Raw genomic sequence first — 27,951 nt, 5'->3', positions numbered from 1 at the left:
ACACACCAGACCCTTGAGGTGTACCACTCGGTTTGTACTGGAACAGAATGAATGAACATATGGAAGGTATTTAAAGGCCGTCGGGTTTTGTCATTTAATTACAAAGAATAGACTCTGACAAATAATACTATATTAATTAACATACTCTCTTAGGTCAATACACTTCCAATACCCATAGACCACTTGACCTCCGCGATCACCACCCACACTCATAACTTCCGCCTAAGTCCCTAATACGGAATGATTACTACAACGCTCCACACCCGGTTAGTCTTTCATTCAATACTCACATACTGCAGACTTAACTTTGTCACTAAGATCACATCAGGTTCTCGCATAGCTGTCTGCTACACTTCGCTGCTGCCGCAAACGGGGATCCAAACGACTTGCTAGTTCAACTCCCACAATCAGACTGACTCCAGTCAGCCATGGCCTCAAACATTTCACCCCACCTCTCAAGGAAGGTATAATCCGATTAACCTTATCCCTAGAGCAGTAACCTTGATCCTAGAAGCCTGACGAAGAATAATTCCTCTTTCCAGGAATTATTAATTTGGCTAAACAGCTTCGGTCTTAATCCATTGACCTTTCTTAGATATGTGATCCATAGTCTGTCTACTTACATGTACTTCCAATCATCATTCGTTAAGTGTTGTAGTAATGATCCTCTAGCTAATAATTCCTACTAACTTGTGGATTACAACACACTTGGGCACGTCACTTACAGGCTCAGACCCAAACGCCCACCTATCCACTCCATAGATGGCGTTGCTGTCTAAGCGCCACCTCACCAGAGGTCAGCAGCGGCTGTGTTATGAGCTGATCAGGACGGGAAACTAGCCCTTGTGGCTGGTATTTCCTGTCCTCACTTGATGGCGCCGTCCATTTGGAGGGGGTTTCGGGAGCTGACCCACAGATGGCGTGGTCGTCACTGCTCCGGGCTCGGACGCTGGACTCGGGTCCGTAACACCTCCCCACCAAAAGGATTTGGTTTGGGTTTCTATAAAGAAAAACACAAACCAAATTAGTACGCGGATACAACTCCAAATGGACTCACGTACACTATAAACTGGAGTGGCGAGGCTGTCTTGTCCACAGAACTGTACTACTGGGGAACTCTCGCACAAAGGAAACTTGCAGATGTAAGGCAATGACCTGCCTGATGTACTTTTCCACACCTCCACCGAGATGTTAATCCGGAGCATAATCTCACCTCTCTCGAGTAAGGATTGGTGTAGACACGATCTGGGGTGAATCGACACTTCCCTGTGTCGTGACACCGATGATGGCTGGTTACAAACGGCATTTCTGGTACCGTTCCAGCAGTCCTTCAGGGAGACGGGAACCTGGTGTACAGGGGTCTGATCATTTAGAGTGACAGCGACAGTGGGCAAGTCAGTACTTACTACACACTCGCCTACTAGGCCCACACCTAGTTCCAACAGAGCTGCTTGTACACCGTAGACGATGTCTGCTCTGCCACCGTCCGGTCGACCAACGTTCCGCATAACGCTGAATCCAGGCTCAGCCATCACGCGGGGGGGTGTCAACCTGTCAGAAACAGTCACTCATATTATCATATCTCGTACCTCCTGTATCTACCATCACCTTCCAGGTCCCTTCTTCGACTGTACCACTCACTGTGCACGTCTCCAATCCCTGGGACCTCATCGCGATGTTCGTGGGAGCCATCATCTGTCGGGTCGTCCACTGGTCCTTACTGAGAACACACATAGGAATAAAACAAAACACTGCTAAGAAACATTTGGTTAACTTAGGGACAAGTTTCATGAGCTTGTTGTGTCCATAGCCGGCTATATCCACTAGCCTAGTTTGGACCGAAGAGGGCACTAGAACCTTCGTACATACTTCACATACCTCCGACGTCTGGGGAATCTCTGGCTGGTTCAATGAACGCTGTACCTTGCCATACCGCAAGTACTCATCCGCCTTCACTCCAGACTCTTTGGTATCCGTGGGTGCTTGTACACGAGGCCTCTCTTCTTGCTCAGTCGCTTCTGACATCGCAACCGCATGTTCCTCGTCGGGAGAATAATCAGGAGACTCTGCTAGAATACTGTCAATCTGTAGGCGAGAGGAAGGATTAAATATGTTATCTATTTCCAGGTCTGTCTGTACCTGGACATTACCACTGCCTGTTGTTACCTCAGACCTTGCTGTTCCGGCTGACTCGTCCACAATCTTGGGATGATTGTTGCTCCAATCGGTCACCAAGTCGTTGGCTAGTATCACGTCAATCCCAGCTATAGGTAGGGTATCGACTACTGCCAACGCACATGTGCCGCTGAAGTAAGGCGAGTCGAGATGTACCGGCACTAAGGGGGCGACATACTGCGTCCTAGGAAACCCGACTAGGACAACCTTTTGTCTCCTATCCACACTCACTCCCTCGGGTAATGAGCTACTCACGATCAGGGACTGGGCTGCTCCACTATCTCTGAGCACTACAACAGATCTACCAGTATGACCACTCGATACATACCCGCTTGAAGTGTGAGGGGAAAACAATCTGGATTCTTCCTGACTAGTCATCAGGGACGGGGTTCCCTCTGGAGGTGTCACACAGCTCACTAACATCACCTTCCTACGTGGGCCGCTACCTCTTCTGCCTCGGCACATAGCAGCTACATGCCCTTTCTGCCCACAAGTCCAACACACCATATTCCTCCTCGGACTCCGGTGTTGCGGACTATTAGGACTAGTCCTTCGAGGGCTACTTGGGGGCGTCTTCTCAGCGCTTCGTGGGACGGGTCTCTCCTCTTCCTGATGAGGTTTATCAAACCGGCGTGGGTAATTCCTCGGGACGTACTTAGCAGAAGGCCTATGCGTCAGGATGTATTCCTCAGCCATGGTGGCTGCCGCACTTAAGGTCTCCACCTGCTGCTCTTCTAAGTATGTTTTGAGGTCTCCAGACAAACAATCCTTGAAGTCCTCTAACAGTATGAGCTGCTCGAGGTCTTCTTTGGTCTCCACCTTCCGAGAGGCACACCATTCCTGGAAAAGTCGCTCCTTGATAGTGGCGAATTCGATGAAAGTGTGCTCTGAGGTCTTTTTCAGGTTTCTAAACTTTTGCCTGTACGCCTCAGGTACCAATTGGTACGCCATGAGCACTACCTTCTTCACCTTGTCATAATCGCCGGAGTCGTCAAAGGACAACGTGAAGTAAGCGATTTGGGCCTTCCCAGTCAAGACTGACAGTATCATGATGGCCCAATTCTCCCTTGGCCACTCCAAAGAGGCAGCGACTTTCTCGAAGGCCGCGAAGAACTTCAACACTTTCTTCTCATTGAATTTCGGGACCATTTTGATGTTCCTTACCGGATCGAAAATATTTGTTCCTATTGTTTGCCTCTGACCACCGCCTAATCGCAATACTTCTAGCTCATGTTGTCTCTCCTTTTCTTTTTCTTCTCTCTCTCGCGCTTCTCTTTCTCGTTTCTCTTCTCTTTCTCTTTCTCGCTCTTCTTTCCTTTCTTCTAATTCTAAACGCCTCATCTCTAATTCTTTATCTTTCAATTCTCGTTCTATTTCTAATTTCTTCCATTCTATCTCACGATTAATTTCCAAGGCACGCATTTTTACGGTAAGTAAACTTATATTTAGCTCACCTGCATCGCAGTCAATGTCACTGCCTTTATCTTCCTTTTCAGTGGAAGCTACTTCCTCACTTTCTTTTGTACCTTGTGCCTCACCTTCCTGTTTTTCCTCGGCCTTCAAATGCCGGTGAACCTTGGACAAGATCTCCACACGGGAATCACTGGCACGTATCTTTATCTCCAGGTAGGCACTCACTAACACTAGTTCTTGTTTCCCCACATATTTTAATCTGGCAAGACAGTCCTCCCTGTTCAGAAAGGCCTGAACATCATCTAGATCATCGATGGTCGCTTTTTCCGCCATTGTCACAGATGGAGCACTAGCACTTAACACACCGCTTTCACATTAGCACTTTACGCACCGAGCACTGTTCTACGTCAATATTGCACTTTATCGCACCGAGCGCCTCACTTGCTAATATTGCACGTAGTTACACCGGGCACCGCGCTACACAATATTGCACTTAATCACAGCAAGCACCACACTACACAATATTGCACTTAATCACAGCGAGCACCTCGCTCTACAATATTGCACTGAATCACACCGAGCACCGCACTACACAATATTGCACTTAATGACAGCGAGCACCTCGCTCTACAATATTGCACTGAATCACACCGAGCACCGCACTACACAATATTGCACTTAATCACAGCGAGCACCGCACTGCACAATATTGCACTTAGTCACTCCGAGCACCCCTCAGGACGTATAACGTCCTAATAGGACGGGGTCCGTAGCCTGGTGGATAGCGCGCAGGACTCGTAATTCTGTGGCGCGGGTTCGATTCCCGCACGAGGCAGAAACAGATGGGCAAAGTTTCTTTCACCCTGAATGCCCCTGTTACCTAGCAGTAAATAGGTACTTGGGTGTTAGTCAGCTGTCACGGGGCCTGCTTCCTGGGGGTGGAGGCCTGGTCGAGGACCGGGCCGCGGGGACACTAAAGCCCCGAAATCATCTCAAGATAACCTCAAGATAATAGTCACACACAGGGGGAATTATTTACAGGGATTACGCCACTTCACCACCCCTGTCATACATACTTGACAAGGGGTCGAATCCCGCTAGGGATGCCAATTATGTTATGGCCCTCTCGGGTCGCAACCGGGTTCTTTCTCTGATGTTGTTAGAGGTAGGGTATCCGGCCCCAAGCTAGTAGTGGCTTTCAAGGGATGTGATCCGTAACGCAAGTAAATAAAAGGGGAAGGGAAATAAAGGCAAAAACTTAATAATATAATTATTACCTTCACCATAAATAATATATAAAAGGTTACACAGGGGGGGGGGGTTAAACACTATTATATACAACGTAGTCTTCCTCTGAAGACTACGGACGTTCATGGTGCTCAACAAGGCTAAGCTCTTAATCCTCTTGTGGCCTTACGATGAATCCTTCGATCCTCTTGAGTCTACCCTGGCCACAGGCCAGCCAAATCACAGTTCCACTGGGGGCACCGTCGTGGAGGCCATCAACCACAAGTCCAGCCGGTAGCTGGTAGGTTCCAATCAGCAATGCTGGTTAGGCCACTCCACGACCGATACTAGGGTAGCAAGCCCTAGTCAGGAGCCTCGTGTGATCCCACAGACCACTTTCCTCACCACAACGCCCCAGTGGTTAAGTGTCTCCACCAGTCAGTCCCGGGTATGACAATCCCTCAACTGCCACGTCACAGGCAGGCTAACACCACAGTGTTCATCCGGGGGGCGACTCACAGCTGCTGCAGCAAATACTTGGAGACAAGACGGCTGCCTTGGGTACACTGATTCAACTTCCATTACAGCAGTCCCAGGTCGACTCTGTAATCAGACACGTCATCAGTAATAGGGACACTAGGGCACGTCACTTACCGGCTCAGACCCAAACACCCACCTATCCACTCCATAGATGGCGTTGCTGTCTAAGCGCCACCTCACCAGAGGTCAGCAGCGGCTGTGTTATGAGCTGATCAGGACGGGAAACTAGCCCTTTGGCTGGTATTTCCTGTCCTCACTTGATGGCGCCGTCCATTAGGAGGGGGTTTCGGGAGCTGACTCACAGATGGCATGGTCGTCACTGCTCCGGGCTCGGACGCTGGACTCAGGTCCGTAACAACAGTGACAAAAGTGGTGATCACAGTGACAAAAGTGGTGATCACAGTGACAAAAGTGGTGATCACAGAGACAAAAGTGGTGATCACAGTGACAAAAGTGGTGATCACAGTGACAAAAGTGGTGATCACAGTGACAAAAGTGGTGATCACAGAGACAAAAGTGGTGATCACAGTGAGAAAAGTGGTGATCACTGGGACAAAAGTGGTGATCACAGGGACAAAAGTGGTGATCACAGGGACAAAAGTGGTGATCACAGTGACAAAAGTGGTGATCACAGGGACAAAAGTGGTGATCACAGGGACAAAAGCGGTGATCACAGGGACAAAAGTGGTGATCACAGGGACAAAAGTAGTGATCACAGTGACAAAAGTGGTGATCACAGGGACAAAAGTGGTGATCACAGGGACAAAAGTGGTGATCACAGGGACAAAAGTGGTGATCACAGTGACAAAAGTGGTGATCACAGTGACAAAAGTGGTGATCACTGAGACAAAAGTGGTGATCACAGAGACAAAAGTGGTGATCACAGTGACAAAAGTGGTAATCACAGTGACAAAAGTGGTGATCACAGTGACAAAAGTGGTGATCACAGTGACAAAAGTGGTGATCACAGTGAAAAAAGTGGTGATCACAGTGACAAAAGTGGTGATCACAGTGACAAAAGTGGTGATCAGTCCCCTACGAGAGGAGTAAATAGGAGGTGGCTTGGTGGGGTTCCAGGTGGCTAGGTGGTGTTCCAGGTGGGTAGGAGGTGTTCCAGGTGGCTAGGTGGTGTTCCAGGTGGCTAGGAGGTGTTCCAGGTGGCTAGGAGGTGTTCCACGTGGCTAGGATGTGTTCCAGGTGGCTAGGTGGTGTTCCACGTGGCTAGGTGTTCCAGGTGGCTAGGTGGTGTTCCAGGTGGCTAGGTGGTGTTCCAGGTGGCTAGGTGGTGTTCCAGGTGGCTAGGTGGTGTTCCAGGTGGCTAGGTGGTGTTCCAGGTGGCTAGGTGGTGTTCCAGGTGGCTAGGAGGTGTTCCAGGTGGCTAGGTGGTGTTGCAGGTGGCTAGGTGGTGTTCCAGGTGGCTAGGTGGTGTTCCAGGTGGCTAGGTGGTGTTCCAGGTGGCTAGGTGGTGTTCCAGGTGGCTTGGTGGTGTTCCAGGTGGCTAGGAGGTGTTCCAGTGGCTAGGTGGTGTTCCAGGTGGCTAGGTGGTGTTCCAGGTGGCTAGGAGGTGTTCCAGGTGGCTAGGTGGTGTTCCAGGTGGCTAGGTGGTGTTCCAGGTGGCTAGGAGGTGTTCCAGGTGGCTAGGTGGTGTTCCTGGTGGCTAGGTGGTGTTCCAGGTGGCTAGGAGGTGTTCCAGGTGGCTAGGAGGTGTTCCACGTGGCTAGGAGGTGTTCCAGGTGGCTAGGTGGTGTGTGTGACAGTGTAGAGGAGAGACAGAGTGAGTGACGCCCCGGACACAAACAGTACTGCCTCCACCACACACCTGCACAGGCTACAGGTGTGGGAGAGGCCCTAATGAGACCACACCAAGATAGCCTTAAGGAATTACATTAACATTTTGATGACCATCAAGCAGCAACAGCGTTTAACGCCCCACGCAGACACGTTTAACACGGCCTGAGAGCGCGCAGAGTAAATGTTCTCAATATAACGAGATATGAGCCACGGTCGAGATGAACATATATCAAAACACTACATTTATGAATCTAAATTGAACACAAGTGGGCTGTGGGAAGCTCTCTTTAGTTGATATGAATACTAAATATTCTTGGAAACTGTTACGGACCCGAATCCAGCGTCCGAGCCTGGAGCAGTGACGACCAGGCCATCTGTGGGTCAGCTCCCGAAACCCCCTCCAAATGGACGACGACACCTGGTGAGGACGAGGTGTACTGGCCACCAGGGCTAGTTTCCAGTCCTAATCAGCTCATAACACAGCCACTGCTGACCACTGGTGAGGTGGAGCTTAGACAGCAACGCCATCTATGGAATGGATACGTCGGGCATTTGTGTCTAAGCCTGTAAGTGAGGTGCTTTTGTGTGTCCCTGTTACTGATGACGTGTCTGATTACAGAGTCGACCTGGGACTGCTGTAATGGAAGTTGGATCAGTCTACCCAAGGCAGCCGTCTCGTCACCAAGTGTTTGCTGCAGCAGCTGTGAGTCGCCCCCCGGATGAACACTGTGGTGTTACCCTGCCTATGAAGCGGCAGTTGAAGGATTGTCATACCCAGGACTGACTGGTGGAGACGCTTAACCACTGGGGTGTTGTGGAAAGGAGAGTGATCTGTGGTATCACACGAGGCTCCTGACTAGGGCGCGACCCTAGTATCGCTCGTGGAGTGGCCTAACCAGCGTTGCTGATTTGGAACCTGCCAGCTATCTGCTGGACTTGTGGTTGACGGCCTCCACGACGGTGCCCCCAGTGGAACTGTGTTTTGGCTGGCCTGTGGCCGGGGTAGACTCAAGATTCTCGAAGGATTCGTCGTGAGGCCACGTGAGCACCAAGAGCTTGGCACCGTGAACGTCCAGGGTCTTCAGAGGAAAACTACATCGTGTATTATAGTGTTTATACCCCCCCCCCGTGTAATCGTTTATATCTTATTTATTGGTGACGGTGATAATTATATTATATTAAGTTTTTGACTTTATTTCCCTTCCCCTTTAATTTACTTGCGTTACGGATCACATCCCTTGAAAGCCACTACTGGCTTGGGGCCGGATACCCTTCCTCTAACAACATCAGAGTAAGAACCCGGTTGCGACCCGAGAGGGCTGTAACATAATTGGCATCCCCAGCGGAATCCGACCCCTTGTCAAGTATGTTTGACAGGGGTGGTGAAGTGGCGTAATCCCTGTAAATAATTCCCCCTGTGTGTGACGATTAGGACGTTATACGTCCTGTGCGGTGCCCAGAGTGATTCAGTGCAATATTGTAGAGCGAGGTGCTCGCTGTGATTCAGTGCAATATTGTGTAGTGCGGTGCCCGGTGTAATTACGTGCAATATTGGCAAGTGCAGTGTTTGGTGCGATAAAGTGCAATATTGACGTAGAACAGTGCTCGGTGCGTTAAGTGCTAAAGTGAAGCGGTGTGTTAAGTGCTAAGTGTTCCATCTGTGACAAAGGCAGAGAAATCGACCATCGACGATCTGGACGATGTTCAGTCTTTTCTGAACAGGAAGGACTGTCTTGCCAGATTAAAATATCTGGGCAAACAGGAACTCGTACTGGTGAGTGCCTACCTGGAGATCAAGATCCGTGCCAGTGATCCCCGTGTGGAGATCTTGTCCAAGGTTCACCGGCATTTGAAGGCCGAAGAAAAACAGGAAGATGAGGCACAAGGTATAAAAGAAAGTGAAGAAGTAGCTTCCACTGAAAAGGAAGATAAAGGCAGTGACATTGACAGCGATGCAGGTGAGCTGAATATAAGTTTACTTACCGTAAAAATGCGTGCCTTGGAAATTAATCGTGAGATAGAATGGAAGAAATTAGAAATGGAAAGAGAGAGACAAGATAGAGAATTAGAGATGAGGCGTTTAGAATTAGAAGAAAGGAAGGCAGAAAGAGAAAGAGAAGAGAAACGAGAAAGAGAGAGAGAAGAACGAGAAAGAGAAAGAGAAGAATGAGAAAGAGAAGAGAAACGAGAAAGGGAAGAACGAGAAAGAGAAAGAGAAGAACGAGAAAAAGAACGAGACAGGCAAGAACGACGAGACAGAGAGGAAAGAGAGAGACAACATGAACTAGAAGTATTGCGGTTAGGTGGTCGGAGGCCAACAACGGAAACCAGTGGTTTCGATCCGGTGAGGAACATCAAAATGGTCCCAAAATTCAACGAAAAGGAAGTTTCGAAGTTCTTCGCGGCCTTCGAGAAAGTCGCTGCCTCCTTGGAGTGGCCAAGGGAGAATTGGGCCATCATGATACAGTCAGTCTTGACTGGGAAGGCCCAAATCGCCTACTCCACGTTGTCCCTTGACGACTCCGGCGATTATGACAAAGTGAAGAAGATCGTGCTCATGGCGTACCAATTGGTACCTGAGGCTTACAGGCAGAAGTTCAGGAACCTGAAAAAGATCTCAGAGCACACTTTCACCGAATTCGCCACAATCAAGGAGCGACTTTTCCAGGAATGGTGTGCCTCTCGGAAGGTGGAGACCAAAGAAGACCTCGAGCAGCTCATACTGTTAGAGGACTTCAAGGACTGTCTGTCTGGAGACCTGAAGACGTACTTAGAGGAACAGCAGGTAGAGACCTTAAGTGCGGCAGCAACCATGGCTGAGGAATACATCCTAACGCATAGGCCTTCTGCTAAGTACATCCCGAGGAATTACCAACGCCGGTTTGACAAACCTCATGACGAAGAGGAGACTCCCGTCCCACGAAGCGCTAAGAAGACTCCCCCAAGTAGCCCTCGAAGGACTAGTCCTAGCAGTCCGAAACACCGGAGTCCGAGGAGGAATATGGTGTGCTGGACTTGTGGGCAGAAAGGGCATGTAGCTGCTATGTGCCGAGGCAGAAGAGGTAACGGCGCTCGTAGGGAGGTGATGATGATGAGCTGTGTGACACCACCAGTAGGAAGCCAGTCTACAACTAGACAGGAAGAACCAGGATTGTTTTCCCCACACACTTCAGACGGGTATGTAACGAGTGATCATACTGGTAGATCAGTAGTAGTGCTCAGAGATAGTGGAGTAGCCCAGTCCCTGATCGTGAGTAGCTCGTTACGCGAGGGAATGAGTGTGGATGGGAGACAAGAGGTTATCCTGGTTGGGTTTCCTAGGACGCGGTATGTCGCCCCCTTAGTGCCGGTACATCTCGACTCGCCTTACTTCAGCGGCACATGTGCGTTGGCAGTAGTCGATGCCCTACCTATAGCTGGGATTGACGTGATACTAGCCAACGACTTGGTGACAGATTGGAGCAACAATCATCCCAAGGTCGCGGACGAGTCAGCCAGAACAGCAAGGTCTGAGGTAACGGCAGGCAGTGGTAATATCCAGGTAAAGACAGACACGGATTTAAATATGTTTAATCCTTCCTCTCGCCTACAGATTGACAACATCCTAGCAGAGTCTTTCGATTCTTCTCCCGATAAGGAACATGCGGTTAAGGAGGCAGAAGCAACTGAGCAAGAAGAGAGGCCTCGTGTACAAGCACCCACAGATACCGAAGAGTCTGGAGCGAAGGCACCTGAGTACTTGCAGTATGGCAAAGTACAATGTATGCTGAACCGACCAGAGATTCCCCAGATGTCGGAGGTATGTGAGGTATGTTCAAAAGGTCTAGTGCCCTCTTTGGTCCAAACCAGGCTAATGGATATAGCTGGCTATGGACATTTCAAGCTCAGGGAACTTGTCCCTAAGTTAACCAAATGTTTCTTGGCGGTATTTTGTTTTATTCTCGTATGTGTTCTCAGTAAGGACCAGTGGACGACCCGACAGATGATGGCTCCCATGAACATCGTGAAGAGATCCCAGGGATTGGAGATTTGCACTGCGAGTGATGCAGTCAAAGGAGGGACCTGGAAGGTGATGGTAGATACAGGAGGTGCGACAGATGATAATATGAGTGACTGTTTCCGATAGATTGACACCCCCCATGTGATTGCCGAGCCTGGATTCAGCGTTATGCGGAATGTTGGTCGACCGGACGGTGGCAGAGCGAATGCCATCCTCGATGTACGAGCAGCCCTGTTGGAACTAGGTGTGAGCCTAGTAGAGGCGTATGCTGTAAGTATTGACTTGCCTACTGTCGCTGTCACTCTAAATGATCAGACCCCTGTATTCCAGGTTCCCGTCTCCCTGAAGGACTACCGGACCGGGTACCAGAAATGCCGTCTGTGACCAGCCATCATCGGTGCCCCGACACAGGGAAGTGTTGAGTCGCCCCAGGTCGTGTTTATATCGATCCTTACTCGAGAGATGTGAGATTATGCCCCTGCTTGACATCGCAGTTGAGAGGTGGAAGGTTACATCAGGCAGATTATCGTCTTCCATCTTAAAGTTTCCTTTGTGCCAGAGTTCCCCAGTAGTACAGTTCTGTGGACAAGACAGCCTCACCATTCCAGTTAATAGTGTATGTGAATCTGTGTGGAGTCGTATCCACGTACTAATTTGGTTTGTCTTTTCTTTTATAGAACCCCAAACCAAATTCTTTTTGGTGGGGAGGTGTTACGGACCCGAATCCAGCGTCCGAGCCTGGAGCAGTGATGACCACGCCATCTGTGGGTCAGCTCCCGAAACCCCCTCCAAATGGACGACGACACCTGGTGAGGACGAGGTGTACTGGCCACCAGGGCTAGTTTCCAGTCCTAATCAGCTCATAACACAGCCACTGCTGACCTCTGGTGAGGTGGAGCTTAGACAGCAACGCCATCTATGGAATGGATACGTCGGGCGTTTGTGTCTAAGCCTGTAAGTGAGGTGCTTTTGTGTGTCCCTGTTACTGATGACGTGTCTGATTACAGAGTCGACCTGGGACTGCTGTAATGGAAGTTGGATCAGTCTACCCAAGGCAGCCGTCTCGTCACCAAGTGTTTGCTGCAGCAGCTGTGAGTCGCCCCCCGGATGAACACTGTGGTGTTACCCTGCTTGTGAAGCGGCAGTTGAAGGATTGTCATACCCGGGACTGACTGGTGGAGACGCTTAACCACTGGGGTGTTGTGGAAAGGAGAGTGATCTGTGGTATCACACGAGGCTCCTGACTAGGGCGCGGCCCTAGTATCGCTCATGGAGTGGCCTAACCAGCGTCACTGATTTGGAACCTGCCAGCTATCTGCTGGACTTGTGGTTGACGGCCTCCACGACGGTGCCCCCAGTGGAACTGTGTTTTGGCTGGCCTGTGGCCGGGGTAGACTCAAGATTTTCGAAGGATTCGTCGTGAGGCCACGTGAGCACCAAGAGCTTGGCACCGTGAACGTCCAGGGTCTTCAGAGGAAGACTACATCGTGTATTATAGTGTTTATACCCCCCCCCCCCCGTGTAATCGTTTATATCTTATTTATTGGTGACGGTGATAATTATATTATATTAAGTTTTTGACTTTATTTCCCTTCCCCTTTAATTTACTTGCGTTACGGATCACATCCCTTGAAAGCCACTACTGGCTTGGGGCCGGATACCCTTCCTCTAACAACATCAGAGTAAGAACCCGGTTGCGACCCGAGAGGACCGTAACATAATTGGCATCCCCAGCGGAATCCGACCCCTTGTCAAGTATGTTTGACAGGGGTGGTGAAGTGGCGTAATCCCTGTAAATAATTCCCCCTGTGTGTGACGATTAGGACGTTATACGTCCTGTGCGGTGCCCAGAGTGATTCAGTGCAATATTGTAGAGCGAGGTGCTCGCTGTGATTCAGTGCAATATTGTGTAGTGCGGTGCCCGGTGTAATTACGTGCAATATTGGCAAGTGCAGTGTTTGGTGCGATAAAGTGCAATATTGACGTAGAACAGTGCTCGGTGCGTTAAGTGCTAAAGTGAAGCGGTGTGTTAAGTGCTAAGTGTTCCATCTGTGACAATGGCAGAGAAATCGACCATCGACGATCTGGACGATGTTCAGTCTTTTCTGAACAGGAAGGACTGTCTTGCCAGATTAAAATATCTGGGCAAACAGGAACTCGTACTGGTGAGTGCCTACCTGGAGATCAAGATCCGTGCCAGTGATTCCCGTGTGGAGATCTTGTCCAAGGTTCACCGGCATTTGAAGGCCGAAGAAAAACAGGAAGATGAGGCACAAGGTATAAAAGAAAGTGAAGAAGTAGCTTCCACTGAAAAGGAAGATAAAGGCAGTGACATTGACAGCGATGCAGGTGAGCTGAATATAAGTTTACTTACCGTAAAAATGCGTGCCTTGGAAATTAATCGTGAGATAGAATGGAAGAAATTAGAAATGGAAAGAGAGAGACAAGATAGAGAATTAGAGATGAGGCGTTTAGAATTAGAAGAAAGGAAGGCAGAAAGAGAAAGAGAAGAGAAACGAGAAAGAGAGAGAGAAGAACGAGAAAGAGAAAGAGAAGAATGAGAAAGAGAAGAGAAACGAGAAAGAGAAGAACGAGAAAGAGAAAGAGAAGAACGAGAAAAAGAACGAGACAGGCAAGAACGACGAGACAGAGAGGAAAGAGAGAGACAACATGAACTAGAAGTATTGCGGTTAGGTGGTCGGAGGCCAACAACGGAAACCAGTGGTTTCGATCCGGTGAGGAACATCAAAATGGTCCCAAAATTCAACGAAAAGGAAGTTTCGAAGTTCTTCGCGGCCTTCGAGAAAGTCGCTGCCTCCTTGGAGTGGCCAAGGGAGAATTGGGCCATCATGATACAGTCAGTCTTGACTGGGAAGGCCCAAATCGCCTACTCCACGTTGTCCCTTGACGACTCCGGCGATTATGACAAAGTGAAGAAGATCGTGCTCATGGCGTACCAATTGGTACCTGAGGCTTACAGGCAGAAGTTCAGGAACCTGAAAAAGATCTCAGAGCACACTTTCACCGAATTCGCCACAATCAAGGAGCGACTTTTCCAGGAATGGTGTGCCTCTCGGAAGGTGGAGACCAAAGAAGACCTCGAGCAGCTCATACTGTTAGAGGACTTCAAGGACTGTCTGTCTGGAGACCTGAAGACGTACTTAGAGGAACAGCAGGTAGAGACCTTAAGTGCGGCAGCAACCATGGCTGAGGAATACATCCTAACGCATAGGCCTTCTGCTAAGTACATCCCGAGGAATTACCAACGCCGGTTTGACAAACCTCATGACGAAGAGGAGACTCCCGTCCCACGAAGCGCTAAGAAGACTCCCCCAAGTAGCCCTCGAAGGACTAGTCCTAGCAGTCCGAAACACCGGAGTCCGAGGAGGAATATGGTGTGCTGGACTTGTGGGCAGAAAGGGCATGTAGCTGCTATGTGCCGAGGCAGAAGAGGTAACGGCGCTCGTAGGGAGGTGATGATGATGAGCTGTGTGACACCACCAGTAGGAAGCCAGTCTACAACTAGACAGGAAGAACCAGGATTGTTTTCCCCACACACTTCAGACGGGTATGTAACGAGTGATCATACTGGTAGATCAGTAGTAGTGCTCAGAGATAGTGGAGTAGCCCAGTCCCTGATCGTGAGTAGCTCGTTACGCGAGGGAATGAGTGTGGATGGGAGACAAGAGGTTATCCTGGTTGGGTTTCCTAGGACGCGGTATGTCGCCCCCTTAGTGCCGGTACATCTCGACTCGCCTTACTTCAGCGGCACATGTGCGTTGGCAGTAGTCGATGCCCTACCTATAGCTGGGATTGACGTGATACTAGCCAACGACTTGGTGACAGATTGGAGCAACAATCATCCCAAGGTCGCGGACGAGTCAGCCAGAACAGCAAGGTCTGAGGTAACGGCAGGCAGTGGTAATATCCAGGTAAAGACAGACACGGATTTAAATATGTTTAATCCTTCCTCTCGCCTACAGATTGACAACATCCTAGCAGAGTCTTTCGATTCTTCTCCCGATAAGGAACATGCGGTTAAGGAGGCAGAAGCAACTGAGCAAGAAGAGAGGCCTCGTGTACAAGCACCCACAGATACCGAAGAGTCTGGAGCGAAGGCACCTGAGTACTTGCAGTATGGCAAAGTACAATGTATGCTGAACCGACCAGAGATTCCCCAGATGTCGGAGGTATGTGAGGTATGTTCAAAAGGTCTAGTGCCCTCTTTGGTCCAAACCAGGCTAATGGATATAGCTGGCTATGGACATTTCAAGCTCAGGGAACTTGTCCCTAAGTTAACCAAATGTTTCTTGGCGGTATTTTGTTTTATTCTCGTATGTGTTCTCAGTAAGGACCAGTGGACGACCCGACAGATGATGGCTCCCATGAACATCGTGAAGAGATCCCAGGGATTGGAGATTTGCACTGCGAGTGATGCAGTCAAAGGAGGGACCTGGAAGGTGATGGTAGATACAGGAGGTGCGACAGATGATAATATGAGTGACTGTTTCCGATAGATTGACACCCCCCATGTGATTGCCGAGCCTGGATTCAGCGTTATGCGGAATGTTGGTCGACCGGACGGTGGCAGAGCGAATGCCATCCTCGATGTACGAGCAGCCCTGTTGGAACTAGGTGTGAGCCTAGTAGAGGCGTATGCTGTAAGTATTGACTTGCCTACTGTCGCTGTCACTCTAAATGATCAGACCCCTGTATTCCAGGTTCCCGTCTCCCTGAAGGACTACCGGACCGGGTACCAGAAATGCCGTCTGTGACCAGCCATCATCGGTGCCCCGACACAGGGAAGTGTTGAGTCGCCCCAGGTCGTGTTTATATCGATCCTTACTCGAGAGATGTGAGATTATGCCCCTGCTTGACATCGCAGTTGAGAGGTGGAAGGTTACATCAGGCAGATTATCGTCTTCCATCTTAAAGTTTCCTTTGTGCCAGAGTTCCCCAGTAGTACAGTTCTGTGGACAAGACAGCCTCACCATTCCAGTTAATAGTGTATGTGAATCTGTGTGGAGTCGTATCCACGTACTAATTTGGTTTGTCTTTTCTTTTATAGAACCCCAAACCAAATTCTTTTTGGTGGGGAGGTGTTACGGACCCGAATCCAGCGTCCGAGCCTGGAGCAGTGATGACCACGCCATCTGTGGGTCAGCTCCCGAAACCCCCTCCAAATGGACGACGACACCTGGTGAGGACGAGGTGTACTGGCCACCAGGGCTAGTTTCCAGTCCTAATCAGCTCATAACACAGCCACTGCTGACCTCTGGTGAGGTGGAGCTTAGACAGCAACGCCATCTATGGAATGGATACGTCGGGCGTTTGTGTCTAAGCCTGTAAGTGAGGTGCTTTTGTGTGTCCCTGTTACTGATGACGTGTCTGATTACAGAGTCGACCTGGGACTGCTGTAATGGAAGTTGGATCAGTCTACCCAAGGCAGCCGTCTCGTCACCAAGTGTTTGCTGCAGCAGCTGTGAGTCGCCCCCCGGATGAACACTGTGGTGTTACCCTGCTTGTGAAGCGGCAGTTGAAGGATTGTCATACCCGGGACTGACTGGTGGAGACGCTTAACCACTGGGGTGTTGTGGAAAGGAGAGTGATCTGTGGTATCACACGAGGCTCCTGACTAGGGCGCGACCCTAGTATCGCTCATGGAGTGGCCTAACCAGCGTCACTGATTTGGAACCTGCCAGCTATCTGCTGGACTTGTGGTTGACGGCCTCCACGACGGTGCCCCCAGTGGAACTGTGTTTTGGCTGGCCTGTGGCCGGGGTAGACTCAAGATTTTCGAAGGATTCGTCGTGAGGCCACGTGAGCACCAAGAGCTTGGCACCGTGAACGTCCAGGGTCTTCAGAGGAAGACTACATCGTGTATTATAGTGTTTATACCCCCCCCCCCCCCGTGTAATCGTTTATATCTTATTTATTGGTGACGGTGATAATTATATTATATTAAGTTTTTGACTTTATTTCCCTTCCCCTTTAATTTACTTGCGTTACGGATCACATCCCTTGAAAGCCACTACTGGCTTGGGGCCGGATACCCTTCCTCTAACAACATCAGAGTAAGAACCCGGTTGCGACCCGAGAGGGCCGTAACATAATTGGCATCCCCAGCGGAATCCGACCCCTTGTCAAGTATGTTTGACAGGGGTGGTGAAGTGGCGTAATCCCTGTAAATAATTCCCCCTGTGTGTGACGATTAGGACGTTATACGTCCTGTGCGGTGCCCAGAGTGATTCAGTGCAATATTGTAGAGCGAGGTGCTCGCTGTGATTCAGTGCAATATTGTGTAGTGCGGTGCCCGGTGTAATTACGTGCAATATTGGCAAGTGCAGTGTTTGGTGCGATAAAGTGCAATATTGACGTAGAACAGTGCTCGGTGCGTTAAGTGCTAAAGTGAAGCGGTGTGTTAAGTGCTAAGTGTTCCATCTGTGACAATGGCAGAGAAATCGACCATCGACGATCTGGACGATGTTCAGTCTTTTCTGAACAGGAAGGACTGTCTTGCCAGATTAAAATATCTGGGCAAACAGGAACTCGTACTGGTGAGTGCCTACCTGGAGATCAAGATCCGTGCCAGTGATTCCCGTGTGGAGATCTTGTCCAAGGTTCACCGGCATTTGAAGGCCGAAGAAAAACAGGAAGATGAGGCACAAGGTATAAAAGAAAGTGAAGAAGTAGCTTCCACTGAAAAGGAAGATAAAGGCAGTGACATTGACAGCGATGCAGGTGAGCTGAATATAAGTTTACTTACCGTAAAAATGCGTGCCTTGGAAATTAATCGTGAGATAGAATGGAAGAAATTAGAAATGGAAAGAGAGAGACAAGATAGAGAATTAGAGATGAGGCGTTTAGAATTAGAAGAAAGGAAGGCAGAAAGAGAAAGAGAAGAGAAACGAGAAAGAGAGAGAGAAGAACGAGAAAGAGAAAGAGAAGAATGAGAAAGAGAAGAGAAACGAGAAAGAGAAGAACGAGAAAGAGAAAGAGAAGAACGAGAAAAAGAACGAGACAGGCAAGAACGACGAGACAGAGAGGAAAGAGAGAGACAACATGAACTAGAAGTATTGCGGTTAGGTGGTAGGAGGCCAACAACGGAAACCAGTGGTTTCGATCCGGTGAGGAACATCAAAATGGTCCCAAAATTCAACGAAAAGGAAGTTTCGAAGTTCTTCGCGGCCTTCGAGAAAGTCGCTGCCTCCTTGGAGTGGCCAAGGGAGAATTGGGCCATCATGATACAGTCAGTCTTGACTGGGAAGGCCCAAATCGCCTACTCCACGTTGTCCCTTGACGACTCCGGCGATTATGACAAAGTGAAGAAGATCGTGCTCATGGCGTACCAATTGGTACCTGAGGCTTACAGGCAGAAGTTCAGGAACCTGAAAAAGATCTCAGAGCACACTTTCACCGAATTCGCCACAATCAAGGAGCGACTTTTCCAGGAATGGTGTGCCTCTCGGAAGGTGGAGACCAAAGAAGACCTCGAGCAGCTCATACTGTTAGAGGACTTCAAGGACTGTCTGTCTGGAGACCTGAAGACGTACTTAGAGGAACAGCAGGTAGAGACCTTAAGTGCGGCAGCAACCATGGCTGAGGAATACATCCTAACGCATAGGCCTTCTGCTAAGTACATCCCGAGGAATTACCAACGCCGGTTTGACAAACCTCATGACGAAGAGGAGACTCCCGTCCCATGAAGCGCTAAGAAGACTCCCCCAAGTAGCCCTCGAAGGACTAGTCCTAGCAGTCCGAAACACCGGAGTCCGAGGAGGAATATGGTGTGCTGGACTTGTGGGCAGAAAGGGCATGTAGCTGCTATGTGCCGAGGCAGAAGAGGTAACGGCGCTCGTAGGGAGGTGATGATGATGAGCTGTGTGACACCACCAGTAGGAAGCCAGTCTACAACTAGACAGGAAGAACCAGGATTGTTTTCCCCACACACTTCAGACGGGTATGTAACGAGTGATCATACTGGTAGATCAGTAGTAGTGCTCAGAGATAGTGGAGTAGCCCAGTCCCTGATCGTGAGTAGCTCGTTACGCGAGGGAATGAGTGTGGATGGGAGACAAGAGGTTATCCTGGTTGGGTTTCCTAGGACGCGGTATGTCGCCCCCTTAGTGCCGGTACATCTCGACTCGCCTTACTTCAGCGGCACATGTGCGTTGGCAGTAGTCGATGCCCTACCTATAGCTGGGATTGACGTGATACTAGCCAACGACTTGGTGACAGATTGGAGCAACAATCATCCCAAGGTCGCGGACGAGTCAGCCAGAACAGCAAGGTCTGAGGTAACGGCAGGCAGTGGTAATATCCAGGTAAAGACAGACACGGATTTAAATATGTTTAATCCTTCCTCTCGCCTACAGATTGACAACATCCTAGCAGAGTCTTTCGATTCTTCTCCCGATAAGGAACATGCGGTTAAGGAGGCAGAAGCAACTGAGCAAGAAGAGAGGCCTCGTGTACAAGCACCCACAGATACCGAAGAGTCTGGAGCGAAGGCACCTGAGTACTTGCAGTATGGCGAAGTACAATGTATGCTGAACCGACCAGAGATTCCCCAGATGTCGGAGGTATGTGAGGTATGTTCAAAAGGTCTAGTGCCCTCTTTGGTCCAAACCAGGCTAATGGATATAGCTGGCTATGGACATTTCAAGCTCAGGGAACTTGTCCCTAAGTTAACCAAATGTTTCTTGGCGGTATTTTGTTTTATTCTCGTATGTGTTCTCAGTAAGGACCAGTGGACGACCCGACAGATGATGGCTCCCATGAACATCGTGAAGAGATCCCAGGGATTGGAGATTTGCACTGCGAGTGATGCAGTCAAAGGAGGGACCTGGAAGGTGATGGTAGATACAGGAGGTGCGACAGATGATAATATGAGTGACTGTTTCCGATAGATTGACACCCCCCATGTGATTGCCGAGCCTGGATTCAGCGTTATGCGGAATGTTGGTCGACCGGACGGTGGCAGAGCGAATGCCATCCTCGATGTACGAGCAGCCCTGTTGGAACTAGGTGTGAGCCTAGTAGAGGCGTATGCTGTAAGTACTGACTTGCCTACTGTCGCTGTCACTCTAAATGATCAGACCCCTGTATTCCAGGTTCCCGTCTCCCTGAAGGACTACCGGACCGGGTACCAGAAATGCCGTCTGTGACCAGCCATCATCGGTGCCCCGACACAGGGAAGTGTTGAGTCGCCCCAGGTCGTGTTTATATCGATCCTTACTCGAGAGATGTGAGATTATGCCCCTGCTTGACATCGCAGTTGAGAGGTGGAAGGTTACATCAGGCAGATTATCGTCTTCCATCTTAAAGTTTCCTTTGTGCCAGAGTTCCCCAGTAGTACAGTTCTGTGGACAAGACAGCCTCACCATTCCAGTTAATAGTGTATGTGAATCTGTGTGGAGTCGTATCCACGTACTAATTTGGTTTGTCTTTTCTTTTATAGAACCCCAAACCAAATTCTTTTTGGTGGGGAGGTGTTACGGACCCGAATCCAGCGTCCGAGCCTGGAGCAGTGATGACCACGCCATCTGTGGGTCAGCTCCCGAAACCCCCTCCAAATGGACGACGACACCTGGTGAGGACGAGGTGTACTGGCCACCAGGGCTAGTTTCCAGTCCTAATCAGCTCATAACACAGCCACTGCTGACCTCTGGTGAGGTGGAGCTTAGACAGCAACGCCATCTATGGAATGGATACGTCGGGCGTTTGTGTCTAAGCCTGTAAGTGAGGTGCTTTTGTGTGTCCCTGTTACTGATGACGTGTCTGATTACAGAGTCGACCTGGGACTGCTGTAATGGAAGTTGGATCAGTCTACCCAAGGCAGCCGTCTCGTCACCAAGTGTTTGCTGCAGCAGCTGTGAGTCGCCCCCCGGATGAACACTGTGGTGTTACCCTGCTTGTGAAGCGGCAGTTGAAGGATTGTCATACCCGGGACTGACTGGTGGAGACGCTTAACCACTGGGGTGTTGTGGAAAGGAGAGTGATCTGTGGTATCACACGAGGCTCCTGACTAGGGCGCGACCCTAGTATCGCTCATGGAGTGGCCTAACCAGCGTCACTGATTTGGAACCTGCCAGCTATCTGCTGGACTTGTGGTTGACGGCCTCCACGACGGTGCCCCCAGTGGAACTGTGTTTTGGCTGGCCTGTGGCCGGGGTAGACTCAAGATTTTCGAAGGATTCGTCGTGAGGCCACGTGAGCACCAAGAGCTTGGCACCGTGAACGTCCAGGGTCTTCAGAGGAAGACTACATCGTGTATTATAGTGTTTATACCCCCCCCCCCCCCCCGTGTAATCGTTTATATCTTATTTATTGGTGACGGTGATAATTATATTATATTAAGTTTTTGACTTTATTTCCCTTCCCCTTTAATTTACTTGCGTTACGGATCACATCCCTTGAAAGCCACTACTGGCTTGGGGCCGGATACCCTTCCTCTAACAACATCAGAGTAAGAACCCGGTTGCGACCCGAGAGGGCCGTAACATAATTGGCATCCCCAGCGGAATCCGACCCCTTGTCAAGTATGTTTGACAGGGGTGGTGAAGTGGCGTAATCCCTGTAAATAATTCCCCCTGTGTGTGACGATTAGGACGTTATACGTCCTGTGCGGTGCCCAGAGTGATTCAGTGCAATATTGTAGAGCGAGGTGCTCGCTGTGATTCAGTGCAATATTGTGTAGTGCGGTGCCCGGTGTAATTACGTGCAATATTGGCAAGTGCAGTGTTTGGTGCGATAAAGTGCAATATTGACGTAGAACAGTGCTCGGTGCGTTAAGTGCTAAAGTGAAGCGGTGTGTTAAGTGCTAAGTGTTCCATCTGTGACAATGGCAGAGAAATCGACCATCGACGATCTGGACGATGTTCAGTCTTTTCTGAACAGGAAGGACTGTCTTGCCAGATTAAAATATCTGGGCAAACAGGAACTCGTACTGGTGAGTGCCTACCTGGAGATCAAGATCCGTGCCAGTGATTCCCGTGTGGAGATCTTGTCCAAGGTTCACCGGCATTTGAAGGCCGAAGAAAAACAGGAAGATGAGGCACAAGGTATAAAAGAAAGTGAAGAAGTAGCTTCCACTGAAAAGGAAGATAAAGGCAGTGACATTGACAGCGATGCAGGTGAGCTGAATATAAGTTTACTTACCGTAAAAATGCGTGCCTTGGAAATTAATCGTGAGATAGAATGGAAGAAATTAGAAATGGAAAGAGAGAGACAAGATAGAGAATTAGAGATGAGGCGTTTAGAATTAGAAGAAAGGAAGGCAGAAAGAGAAAGAGAAGAGAAACGAGAAAGAGAGAGAGAAGAACGAGAAAGAGAAAGAGAAGAATGAGAAAGAGAAGAGAAACGAGAAAGAGAAGAACGAGAAAGAGAAAGAGAAGAACGAGAAAAAGAACGAGACAGGCAAGAACGACGAGACAGAGAGGAAAGAGAGAGACAACATGAACTAGAAGTATTGCGGTTAGGTGGTCGGAGGCCAACAACGGAAACCAGTGGTTTCGATCCGGTGAGGAACATCAAAATGGTCCCAAAATTCAACGAAAAGGAAGTTTCGAAGTTCTTCGCGGCCTTCGAGAAAGTCGCTGCCTCCTTGGAGTGGCCAAGGGAGAATTGGGCCATCATGATACAGTCAGTCTTGACTGGGAAGGCCCAAATCGCCTACTCCACGTTGTCCCTTGACGACTCCGGCGATTATGACAAAGTGAAGAAGATCGTGCTCATGGCGTACCAATTGGTACCTGAGGCTTACAGGCAGAAGTTCAGGAACCTGAAAAAGATCTCAGAGCACACTTTCACCGAATTCGCCACAATCAAGGAGCGACTTTTCCAGGAATGGTGTGCCTCTCGGAAGGTGGAGACCAAAGAAGACCTCGAGCAGCTCATACTGTTAGAGGACTTCAAGGACTGTCTGTCTGGAGACCTGAAGACGTACTTAGAGGAACAGCAGGTAGAGACCTTAAGTGCGGCAGCAACCATGGCTGAGGAATACATCCTAACGCATAGGCCTTCTGCTAAGTACATCCCGAGGAATTACCAACGCCGGTTTGACAAACCTCATGACGAAGAGGAGACTCCCGTCCCACGAAGCGCTAAGAAGACTCCCCCAAGTAGCCCTCGAAGGACTAGTCCTAGCAGTCCGAAACACCGGAGTCCGAGGAGGAATATGGTGTGCTGGACTTGTGGGCAGAAAGGGCATGTAGCTGCTATGTGTCCGCTGGGGGAATAGAACCACGAATTCATCAAGAATATGAAGTGAACTCAAGTGCTTTTTAATCTCATTTGTTCACTGATCTTGTAATATGTGACATCAGCATTTGTCTGACTGAGTAGAGATGTGGTGGAAATGGTGGTAGTTATTATATAACACGCTGGCCATGGTGAAACAGGGAAGAATTGACTCTTGGTTTGGTTAAGCCAAAATGAATCAAACTGTGAATCATTTTCCGTCTGAGGGGAGGTGAGAATACTGCTGGAGAAGGTTCCCCCGAGGCTGAAGGTGCTGTTGTGATGAAATTTCAGGTTGGGTGGAGAGACAAAGAGGCATGAGAGGGGCTCAGAGTCTCCTGGCGTGTGTGTGTGGCTCTCAACACCAGATAAGAGCAAGCTGGTTCGATGCCAGAGCTTAAAAAAAAAAATACTACTTTAATTCCAATAATAAAATTAAATTCAGGAGATTTTTCCAAGCTACAAATATTCTTGAATAATAAAAATAAAATTGATCAATAATTTGTGAAAATAAGATTAGAGAGACGAATCAGATGTTGAAGAGGCGTGTGGATGGAAAGTTTATCCACAGTGGATGTTCCACCCATGGTGGATGATCTGGTGGGGTGATGACGGGTGAGTGGATGACAGGTGATGGTGCTGTATTTGTGCTGATCTCCTGCATTTGTTATGTAGTCACATATGTTAGTACAAATGAAGACAAACTGACTTAAAATTATATACAGTTTTGTTTCTATTTTATCATTAAAATTAGCTTTAATTCAAATATAAAATTCTTTTAAAGGTCCAAAATTCCCATCAATGATATATGTTTCTTATAAGAAAAGCAAAATGAATCCATCGGATGCCTAAATAATCCAACATAGTGTAACACTTTGTCATCGCAATGTGCCAATAGTTAATCCAAACCTACCGCTCTTCTAAAAATTTTGCGATCTTTCTATAAAAAAACACAATTAACAAATTGCAAAACCCACTGGTCCTATTTTTTAGGATTCCATTCTCTAAATCACCCAAAAAAACAATAGTTTAACACTTGATTCTCCAGGACTTACCCAGCGAGCCTCGCTACTGGTGGAGACGCTGCAAGATGGGTCACACACACTGGGAGGTAGGGCGGAAGACGACGGATGACCTACTGAGTGTGTACTCACCTAGTTGTGTTTGCTGGAGTTGAGCTCTGGCTCTTTGGTCTTTGGTCACACACACACACACACACACACTTTGTGTGTGTGTGTGTGTGCAATGTTGCAGAATATATTGCTAAGACTTGGTCTGCAACGGTGAGATAAAAGTATCCTCTGGTGGCTCACGACGCCAGATGAAACTTAGTAAATACTTTTGTCAAGACATCATACTGCTGATAGAACTCTCTCTCTCTCTCTCTCTCTCTCTCTCTCTCTCTCTCTCTCTCTCTCTCTCTCTCTCTCTCTCTCTCTCTCTCTCTCTCTCTCTCTCTCTCTCTCTCTCTCTCTCTCTCTCTCTCTCTCTCTCTCTCTCTCTCACTCTCCCAGGGTGTGTGATAGTGGCACTGGGTCCTCTCTCACTCTCCCAAGGTGTGTGATAGTGGCACTGGGTCCTCTCTCACTCTCCCAGGGTGTGTGATAGTGGCACTGGGTCCTCTCTCACTCTCCCAGGGTGTGTGATAGTGGCACTGGGTCCTCTCTCACTCTCCCAAGGTGTGTGATAGTGGCACTGGGTCCTCTCTCACTCTCCCAGGGTGTGTGATAGTGGCACTGGGTCCTCTCTCACTCTCCCAGGGTGTGTGATAGTGACACTGGGTTCTCTCTCACTCTCACAAGGTGTGTGAAAGTGACACTGGGTCCTCTCTCACGGTGTGTGATAGTGGCACTGGGTCCTCTCTCACTCTCCCAGGGTGTGATAGTGTCATTGGGTCCTTTCTCACTCTCCCAGGGTGTGATAGTGACACTGGGTCCTCTCTCACTCTCCCAGTGTGTGTGATAGTGACACTGGGTCCTCTCTCACTCTCCCAAGGTGTGTGATAGTGACACTGGGTCCTCTCTCACTCTCCCAGGGTGTGATAGTGTCATTGGGTCCTCTCTCACTCTCCCAGGGTGTGTGATAGTGGCACTGGGTCCTCTCTCACTCTCCCAAGGTGTGTGATAGTGACACTGGGTCCTCTCTCACTCTCCCAGGGTGTGTGATAGTGGCACTGGGTCCTCTCTCACTCTCCCAAGGTGTGTGATAGTGGCACTGGGTCCTCTCTCACTCTCCCAGGGTGTGTGATAGTGTCATTGGGTCCTCTCTCACTCTCCCAGGGTGTGTGATAGTGACACTGGGTCCTCTCTCACTCTCCCAGGGTGTGATAGTGTCATTGGGTCCTCTCTCACTCTCCCAGGGTGTGATAGTGACACTGGGTCCTCTCTCACTCTCCCAGGGTGTGTGATAGTGACACTGGGTCCTCTCTCACTCTCCCAGGGTGTGTGATAGTGGCACTGGGTCCTCTCTCACTCTCCCAGGGTGTGTGATAGTGGTACTGGGTCCTCTCTCACTCTCCCAGGGTGTGTGATAGTGGCACTGGGTCCTCTCTCACTCTCCCAGGGTGTGTGATAGTGGCACTGGGTCCTCTCTCACTCTCCCAGGGTGTGTGATAGTGACACTGGGTTCTCTCTCACTCTCACAAGGTGTGTGATAGTGACACTGGGTCCTCTCTCACGGTGTGTGATAGTGACACTGGGTCCTCTCTCACTCTCCCAGGGTGTGTGATAGTGGTACTGGGTCCTCTCTCACTCTCCCAGGGTGTGTGATAGTGACACTGGGTCCTCTCTCACTCTCCCAAGGTGTGTGATAGTGGTACTGGGTCCTCTCTCACTCTCCCAGGGTGTGTGATAGTGGCACTGGGTCCTCTCTCACTCTCCCATGGTGTGTGATAGTGGCACTGGGTCCTCTCTCACTCTCCCAGGGTGTGTGATAGTGACACTGGGTCCTCTCTCACTCTCCCATGGTGTGTACAAAGCTCCAGTATGGTGACTGTGAATGACTGAAGGCACTGTACACAAGCCTCAGGCACCGTCGAGTAAGGACAGGAGCGTGGCACCACCATGCAAGCCGTCCTCTCTCCATCACTGTTGTATCTCCCACACACACACTCAACAACAGTACCAACAATACAGTGAACATTACCCCCCAACACTAACCTCCCCCCACCAAGATATCATGCCCGCATAACTCCCCATCGATAACACAAGCCGCCGGAGCAATGAGTGTACATGTGTGTGGTGCCGGGGCCTCGTAGATAACATTCATCTCCCCACACAAGACACGGAGGCTGCCGCCAAGATTACGCAGAATGGAGGCTTGTCGTTTAAATGTCTAATCCATTACCGCTCGACCAGCCCCACGTTCAGGTATCCGGATATTATGGCCGGGTGCCGTATATACAGTTTGATCCTCCGGTTTAAGGGAATCTACGCGTTCACAGGATTGATAACCGTAAGGGTTTTGGTAATGTAATGTACGGGTTTATTGATGGGGAACGGCATTTAGGTATTAAATGTTGCAAAGTGCTTTCCACTTGGAAATACTTAAGGGTCTCATAATATGTTTTAGGTGAAGACACACTAGCTTCCTTAAGTTCTAGATAACTTTTAGGTAAGGAACCTGATACCTGCACATGTCAACACTAGGACACAGAGTCAAAGGTTTTTAACCCTTGCGTCTCTTCTTCTCTTCTCCCAATCTTCCTTTTCACGTGATTCATGTTCTTATTATTGCGTATATTATCTCTTCCACTGCAGCTTAGAAAGGTATCTAACATCTCAAGCATCTCTGCCCTTTATTATGGAACTTGTCCTCTTATAAATTACGTTTGAATTTGGTCGTTTGCCCGTATGGCCGAAAATGGACGTAATATGAAAATAAAAACTAACTGAAAATAAATTTTGTATTTTTTCCAAAACAGTAAGTTAAGGGTCTTCTGGTATTTTACAGGAGCAGGAAATTCTCCTAAAGTTTCAAAATGTCATGAAAAACGTTAATTGAAAGTTTCCTCTCTTAATCTTACCGAGTAAGCCGGAGGACTCAAACAGAAAATGGGGCAGTACATCACTTATGTGAGCTGATTTCATTTCAAATTGCTTCCAGTTTTGGCCATAGAGCGCATCGAGCGAAAAGCGACGTTATTTTAAGAGGACGGGTTGCATTATAGTCCTGCTCCGTGTCGTCCTCCAAGACTCTCTCTATCTTCACGTTCTCAAGTCAATCAGGTACATCTTCGTTCTGTGTCGCACATGTCTATGTTGCACCTCTCTCTCTCTCTCTCTCTCTCTCTCTCTCTCTCTCTCTCTCTCTCTCTCTCTCTCTCTCTCTCTCTCTCTCTCTCTCTTTCTCTCTCTCTCTCTCTCTCCCCCCGCTGGAGGTATTTGTTATATGTTCCTCACTCAGCTCCCCCCTCCACCGCCCCCAAGCCCTTACCACAGCCCTCAGTCTATCTTAACCCGCAATAATAAAAGTTCAATATTCCTAAATTTTAGTTTAGTTCATCCTAAAAGTTTGATCTTGAAGACAAGTTAGTGGAGCTTGCAGGTCTTGGAGGAGCCAAGGCT

At 49.1% G+C, this 27,951-nt stretch overlaps 1 protein-coding gene across 1 annotated transcript; it reads left to right on the top strand.

Moving 5' to 3' along the window:
- Positions 1 to 3,738: 3,738 nt before the first annotated feature.
- LOC138368643 (uncharacterized) lies at positions 3,739 to 24,238 on the top strand. The gene is made up of 6 exons (XM_069331328.1): positions 3,739 to 3,801; positions 8,816 to 9,104; positions 13,211 to 13,495; positions 17,603 to 17,887; positions 21,997 to 22,281; positions 24,171 to 24,238. The coding sequence occupies exons 1-6, from the start codon at positions 3,739 to 3,741 to the stop codon at positions 24,236 to 24,238; spliced, it is 1,275 nt and encodes a 424-aa protein (XP_069187429.1).
- The last annotated feature ends 3,713 nt before the right edge of the window (positions 24,239 to 27,951 follow it).

Source organism: Procambarus clarkii, chromosome 3 (genome assembly GCF_040958095.1).
Source record: "Procambarus clarkii isolate CNS0578487 chromosome 3, FALCON_Pclarkii_2.0, whole genome shotgun sequence".
Lineage (NCBI taxonomy): Eukaryota > Metazoa > Arthropoda > Malacostraca > Decapoda > Cambaridae > Procambarus > Procambarus clarkii.
This window is presented reverse-complemented; position numbering and strand designations above follow the sequence as displayed.